This window comes from Nelumbo lutea, chromosome 4 (assembly GCF_056320005.1).
Source record: "Nelumbo lutea isolate HS-2025 chromosome 4, American lotus-T2T, whole genome shotgun sequence".
Lineage (NCBI taxonomy): Eukaryota > Viridiplantae > Streptophyta > Magnoliopsida > Proteales > Nelumbonaceae > Nelumbo > Nelumbo lutea.
In genome coordinates this window covers 88943696-88951171 of record NC_142687.1, presented here as the reverse complement: position 1 = coordinate 88951171, position 7476 = coordinate 88943696, and the positions used below count along the sequence as shown (strand labels likewise).

At 38.3% G+C, this 7476-nt stretch overlaps 1 protein-coding gene across 1 annotated transcript; it reads right to left on the bottom strand.

The window, feature by feature from the left end:
- Positions 1-838: 838 nt before the first annotated feature.
- LOC148861648 (uncharacterized) lies at positions 839-3593 on the bottom strand. The gene is made up of 2 exons (XM_088982174.1): positions 2599-3593; positions 839-2050 (listed from the first exon to the last, which is right to left on the bottom strand). Exons 1-2 carry the CDS (start codon positions 2895-2897, stop codon positions 1396-1398), a joined length of 954 nt encoding a protein of 317 aa, XP_088838300.1. The 5' UTR covers positions 2898-3593; the 3' UTR covers positions 839-1395.
- Between the last annotated feature and the right edge of the window lie 3883 nt (positions 3594-7476).

Here is a 7476-nt window from a genome sequence, read left to right as displayed (position 1 = left end):
CAATTTTAACCTAACCTTGAAGCCCTCAAAATCCACATAAACTGTTAATAATCCAGTACTTTCGAAGTTTAGTTTTGGCATCGTGGTGAGAGTCTAGGTAAGCCCATCATTCCATTCCCTGGCATATCCCTTTAAGACGACCCCGGTTTGAGAGCTATAAATCCATCCCCTAACACTCTTCCCCACCTACTCCACCCATCCCAAATCTGAAACCCACAACCTCTGCATCATAGAGCAGCAGCCTGGTGCATTTTCCCACCAGTAACTTAAGTTTGCAGGATAATGATTTACATCACCTATATATAGTAAATATCTGTGTAAGATAATGACTTCAAGTAAGTTTCGAGTGCTTTTCCACACGGATACAGCTATTTCTTTACCAACCAAGCACATTAGACAAGTAAATTGTCACATGTGATTTAAGCAAATCTACAACTTCAAGAGGTGCCACCGAATCTCTTCCAACCATGGAAAATAATTTGCTACCACACCCGAGAGGCATAGGAGCAATGCAAAAGGAGATGGTTGGTATTTCCCCGTTCTTTAGGCATAGGGCAGGCACACACACGAGGAGAAAGAGACCAATTTTTCCACTTCCTTTGGAATTTTCTTAGGTATTTATGGTTTGATTGGCCACCTCCCAACAAAAAATATTCATTTTAGGAAGAATTGGAAGAGATTGTTTTTAAAGATGTAGCAATGACAAGGCAACAACAAAGTGGACAGATAAATTTAAGCCATAGCAATGAGTATCATGCTTAAAAAACAACATTTTTCCCTTATCTAGTCATTGAGAAAGAATTTTGAGGAAGAAAAAAGAATATTGTAAACAATGAGATTGAGATATATGCTTCCACCTAGAATTAAATAAAAAAACTGCTAACATACTCTCAAATTACATGTCATTTAGATATTAATTGATTGAACCAAAAAAAGTGAAAAAAATAGATATTAATTGACAAGTCAAAATTGTTTTACCAATCTGATGTGCCAACAATAAAAGCTTAAACAACTTCAACAGATCCATTTACATCATGAGTTTCAACGTGGTAAAAATCCTAACTGTTGATTCTGATCTTAGCAGTAATCCCAACATGAGACATGCAGCAAATGTCACAGCTCCCTCACCCTTCAATGCAGTACTAAGCGACTTGAACCATGGTTAAGGATGAAATATCCCAAAACCTCAATGGATCAGAACTTCTTGCCAACTTATCATTCAGATCTGAACGGTCAACCTCTTGCTTCATATATAAATGCCAACATAACATTGAAAAGTTCAGCCTCCAAGAATGTGATGATGCAACACAGAAAGAATACTGAAGCTACCATTGGCTTCTTCCCTCCAAATGAATCCCAATCCACTGAATCCGTGAAGAATAATTTTAGAGAACCCTAAGCCTTCAACCGTCTGAACTCAAACCAAATCTCATAGTGGTTGAAGAGAAAACTATCATGGGTGTGTTTACCCATATATTCGAGTCCTAGACTTGTCAACCGCTTTGTACACTCCTCTCCCCCCAACCGTGAGCAGAACTTTATATTATGAGAGACAAAAATCCTTCCTTCAAAAGGTTTCAACCTGGTCACCAACCTCTCTAGTCCTACCCAAACAAGCATATCCGGCATGTGAAGAAAAACAGCACTAGCATATATCAAATCATACCGAATTCCAGAACCAAACCTATTAAAATCCATATCCTCGCCTCTCACAATCAAAGGGCGCTTGTGCAATAGACCCTGAGATGGAAGCTCATACCTAAATGCGGCCATCAAAGAAAGCTCATCCCTTTCTAAACAATGGTAATGCTCCGGAATAAGGTAACGAATAAAATGTAACCCAACACGGAGAGTGCCGCATCCAATCTCAAGGACACGGGCATCAGGCCTAAGTTTAATGGACTCTGCAAGGAACTCAAACACATCGCGACCTCCAGCCCAGGGCTCTCCATAGTTGCTGTGATGCTCCTCTACAAGCAATTCCCCGAGGCAAGGCAGAGCAGTGTGGTTGTTTGCTTCCTCTCCCTCGTAGTGCGATATGCCCTTGAACCTGAACATTGAACAAAGTTAATCCCTGATCCCAAATTCTCAACAAGTAGTGGTGGAAAATCAAGCAGAAACACAAGCATTAAAAGCGCTTGAATTTTGAATAGTTGACAAATCAAACAACAAATCTCAAGCAACTGGTGAAAGCAAAGGACCAGTTAATAAGAGTGTCTCCCGAGATATAAAAGAAATCTGTAGTAAAGTGAGAAATACAAATACCTAAACGAACAACAATGATAAACTTCTTTGAATTTAGAATTGAACAAAAGTCTAGATCTCGATCAAACAATTGTAAAAGGAGGAAATTGAATTTAGAAACAATTTTTTTGTGAAACTTAGAAGAAAAAGAAATGTAAGATGGTATTCCGAATATAAATGGTCGCATTTAGTTTTTCTTTTTTTTTTTTTCACTTTTGGATCAATACACACTCCTACATCCTTAAGATTACAGGTTCAGTTTCAATTAGTTGTTGAACAAAAATATAAAATAATTATGTTGGAATTTAAGCGCTCATGGAGAGAGAGAGAGAGAGAGAGAGAGAGAGAGAGTACTGATTTAAATCTTGCAGCTGTTGGGCGCGAGTCCGAGGGTTAATGCCCTTGCGTAGAACATTAGGCAGCATCTCGAGTTTGTTTTGTTGGATCTGATTTTTCACCCAAGCTATGTCTTCTTCTGTCGCCGAGATTTGAATGTCAGATCTATCGAAACTTCCGCTGTCGTCTGTGGTAGTGGTGGCGGGGCGGGAGCAGGAGGAGAGGAAAGGGAAGAGAAAGAAGAGAAAGATAGCTGTCGCTGCAACTGATAGTACTAGTACTGGCACCGTAACAATCACCCCCTTCGACGGAGCCATTGCTGGCTTGCTGCTTACCGCTGTTGCTGCTCTGCTCCTTCGCTTTTCACAAGGAACGTTCAGACCATATTTAGATGCAATGAGCTTTCTCTACCGACCATTTTCTTCAACTCCAAATCTCTATATCCACTTCTCCAATAAAACATAATTGAAACTTTTTATTTTTCTCAAGCCTAAACCACCTGAAAATCTTGGGCTATAGATTTGATCCCAATCAATCACATGTATCTTTTTTTTTTTCCACTTCCCACCCTCTCCATAATAAATCCCTTTGCAGCTTGTCCATTCTCTTAGCTATTGAATTAGGAATAGGGAAGAGAGACAGATAGTAGGTAGGCAGATTTGCCAGAGTACTTTTGATCAATGTTAGTAAAGATAAAATTTTCTCTCACCTTGGCGGAAGCCATGGGTTTATAATACCATGCTTCCGATCCCCAATGCCTATTACCCCTGTACGCTTCCCACCCTCCCTCTACTCCTCGATGATCTCAGTCTTCCCCTCATTCTCAACTTTTTCTTCTTAGTGGCATCTCATCTCTTTTCTGTATCATAGTTTTGTGTCTTCTTCTATTTTATGCGACTATTTCTCAGATTGTGTCCAATCCAAGCATGGTCCATAGACCACCCCGATCTTATCTTCTATCAAAAGACTAGATATTGGTTCAACCCAACCCAATCCAATATAAACCATTACACATGGACTAAGTCGAATAGAGTCCAAATTTTATAAGAAAATATTGGTTCCACCCAACACAATCCAATTCTAAAATCACTTATTTTGTGCAAATACATAGATAGGATCAGGCTAAAGTATGAAAGATGATTTGAAACCTTTTAGAGAACTAGTGCATATTGTTTAACATATAGACATTTTATCTTTTTTCACTATGGCATCTCAAACATTTTATCTAGTGTTTAAAGAACCACAAACCAAACTGAACCATTTTAGTAGATTGGGCATTCAATTTATGGTTTACACAGTCTGCTCTTTGAATTACCGAACTACTTTATGAGCATTTTGGTTGTTCGCTTTGCATAGTTACTATTTAGTCTAATAAATTAATGACTCTTATTCCCTTTACGTTTCTTTAGCAGGTCAGCAGTATGATGGCCATAAAGCATAAGTTAACATGATCAAATGAGAGCTAGTTGGACAACTTTTCCAACTAGATTGGAGAAAATAAGACCCCCCCCCGGGTCTTTGTAGTAGTATAGATTTTCTTAACTTTTCAAAATGAGAAACAACTGTTACGTCAGCAAACTCATATTGTTTTTTGTTAAAATGGCAGTCATTTTGGTTCAAATTTGTTTTTCATAGCCAAAGCTTATCCAAATAGTACCTAAGTTATAGGAACAAAACAGAAATTTTGTGAAATTTGTGACATATGCGGAAACTTCACATGGTATATTACCTCATTCATTTTTTTTTGTTGAACCACCTCATTTAATATGTTTGGCATATATATTGAAAGTAGGTTGGATTCACTGAAATTTATGTGTCAACAATTTTGACTTTTCTTGTATTTTAGAGTCTAGAATTCAACATGAGCCAAGAAAAGAGAAAAACGGTACAACAACATGACCCAAGTCCACGCTCTATGTTGTTGACAGTATGTTTTAGTGATTTACTAATTTATTTCAATTTACTAAATTGCTAAATGGTTTGGAACTTAACCATGAACTATGTTTTTATAAAGTCTAAAAGTCTACAAGCTTGCTAATGTCCTGAAATATGCTGCATCAAAAGTTTCAATTGTGTGAGTTTTGTAAGATAATAGACTAAATTGTTAGTATTAAAATACACAAATCAGGGGTATTTTGGTCATTTGGGTTTATTTATGTGAGAGTGAAAGGTCTATTTTATTTAAGTTTTAAGTTATGTGTTCCATCACTTATGAGGGACAATATGGTCTTTCTTGTAACTATGTTATTGGAGATAAATACAAGTGGGTCGGCTAGAGGTGGACTGATTTTTCCTAATCTGGCCAAACCCTTCTTCTCCTCCTTCTTCTTCTCTACTTTAACCTAGAATCGAATAGGGATTTTGCATGGTATTAGAGCAATAAAACCTAGTTCTCTTTTCCTTTTTTTCTTTTCTTCTTTCCTCACTATTTGTCTTCTTCCTGGGTTCGCCGCCAACCATTTCAACTTTCTTCAATTTTCTTCTAGCCTGAGTGGAACCTCGACAAGAGGCCAAAAAGCAGTAGTCGTTTTGTGGTTTTGGAGGTGAGTATGCCTTCAGTTACTGTGGTGGTGGTTGTTGAGGTTGTGTACTAGATGCCCTCTATTCTGTGATACAAAAAGGGCTGTTTGTGGACAGGTATGAACAGTTCAGTTTTTTTGCCCAAATAGTGGACTATAAATGCTGTGTTTTGGTTCAAAATATTTTTTTGTGGAGATTTGAAGTGACTAGTATGCATATCAGCCTTGTTTTCATATGTTTTTACCTCATATGTGTGCTAAAAGTAGGGTTTTGACTGCTAAAGTTCACGACAGTAGTGGTGTGGTGTGGTGGTGGTTATACTGTATTGAATGATGTGTGGCTGCTTCTGAATGGTTGAAAGTGAAACCTTGTGTCGTGTGGTGGTATTTATATTAATTTCTGTGTTTGATTTAATGACTGAGTGATTTCAGCTTTTGTATTTGATGTGCAATGTGTATTTGAAGAAGTTGGTGGTGCTGAAAGTAAGATAAGTTTTGTGGAAATGCATGAGATTGTGCTGAATATTTGAAGGTGAATTAGTTAAGATGGCATCAATTAGAGATGGGAATGACAATAAAACAGGTGTTATGATTTCTCCAGATTACCTAAATGTTCAAATGACATCTATTAAGTTGAATGGTGAGAATTATTTGTCGTGGGAAAAATCTGTGGAGGTGTTTTTTAAAGGCCAAGAAAAAAGTAAAACATGTAAGAGAGGAGAAACCTTCATCTGATTCTCCGGGGTTTAGTGACTGGGAACAGGAAGATGCACAAATAGTGACATGGTTGTTGAATAGCATGGAACCAAAAATTAGCATGAACTTTATGTTCCTAGATACAGTTAAAGAAATCTGAGATCATACTAAGAAACTGTACTCCAGACAAGACAATACAACTAGGGTGTATCAGTTGTACCAAGAGTATTTTAATCTGAAGCAAAGCAGTCAAAGCTTGGAGGAATACTATGCAAGTCTGAGGAATATCCGAAATGAGCTCAATATGTATCATCCTCTGGCACAGGATGTTTAGATTCAGCAACAACAGCATGAGCAACTTAATGTGACAAGGTTTCTAGTGGGTTTGAAGGCTGAATATGAGACTGTTCGAGCACAAATACTGGGGGGGTCTGCTCTTCCCTCACTTGAAGAAGTTTTTGCCTGTCTTAGGAGGACATCTATTGAGTCTATAGAGCATTCTTCTCTCTCAAATAGATCTGGTTTTGTGATGACTAGAGGGAGAGGCCGTGGAAATAGAGGTGGTGGTGGTGGTCATGGACTTCTAGGTAATCGTAGTGGTCCCATGTTTAACCGTGCTGGCGGCCGGAGTGGAGGTCGGGACTCAGGGAGAGGTCGTGGTAAAGGAAAAAGTAATGCCCCTAGGAAGTGTACACACTATAGATTTCTGCTATGATTTACATGGTCCACCCAACACTTGGGTTAACCATGTTGTGACTAAGGGTAGTGGTACAACTACTGATAGTCAACATACTGATCGATCCCCTCCACGTCTACTGGTGCTTCTGAGAAGGAGATGGTGAGTGTACCCTGTGCAATATATGAGCAATTCGTTCAGACATCTCAGCAGAACATAGCTACCCTTACCCATTCAAGTATAGCTTGCTTGGCTTCCAAGCCCTCACACTGGATCATTGACTCAGGAGCCTCGAACCATATGTCTGGGACTCCTAATGTATTTTCTTCTCTTTCTCGGTCCTCCACATCTCAAACAGTTACTCTTACTAATGGTTCTACATCTCCCATCTGTGGTGTTGGTGATGTTGATCTCTCCTCCTTGTCTTTATCATTTGTTTTATATGTTCTCAATTTCCCTTTTAACCTTATGTCTGTTAGTAGATTAACCAAGTCACTTAATTGTTCCATAACATTTTATCCATCTTCTTGTGTGTTTCAGGATCTCAAGACGGGGATGAAGATTGGTGGAGGGCATGAGGCAGGTGGATTGTATTACCTTGATGGTGGTGGCCCTCTAGTAGCTTTTCAGTCGTCTCTTACTCCTCTTCAATGGCATTGCAAACTTGGTCACCCTTCTCTCAAGGCTCTGAAGTTGTTGGTTCCTTCCTTGAGTCATCTTTCATCTTTGGATTGTGAGTCATATCAGCTTGGGAAACATCATAGAGTCTCTTTTAGTCCAAGAGTTGATAGTCATGTCTCGAGTCCTTTTTCTTTAGTTCATTCTGATGTCTAGGGTCCGATCAAAGTGATGTCATACAATGGCTATAAGTATTTTATAATTTTTGTTGATGACTTTTCAAGAATGACATGGATTTATTTTATGAAAGATCGTAGTGAATTGTTTTCTATTTTTCAAAAATTTTATGCTGAAATACATACCCAATTTGGTGTTCATATTAAAATT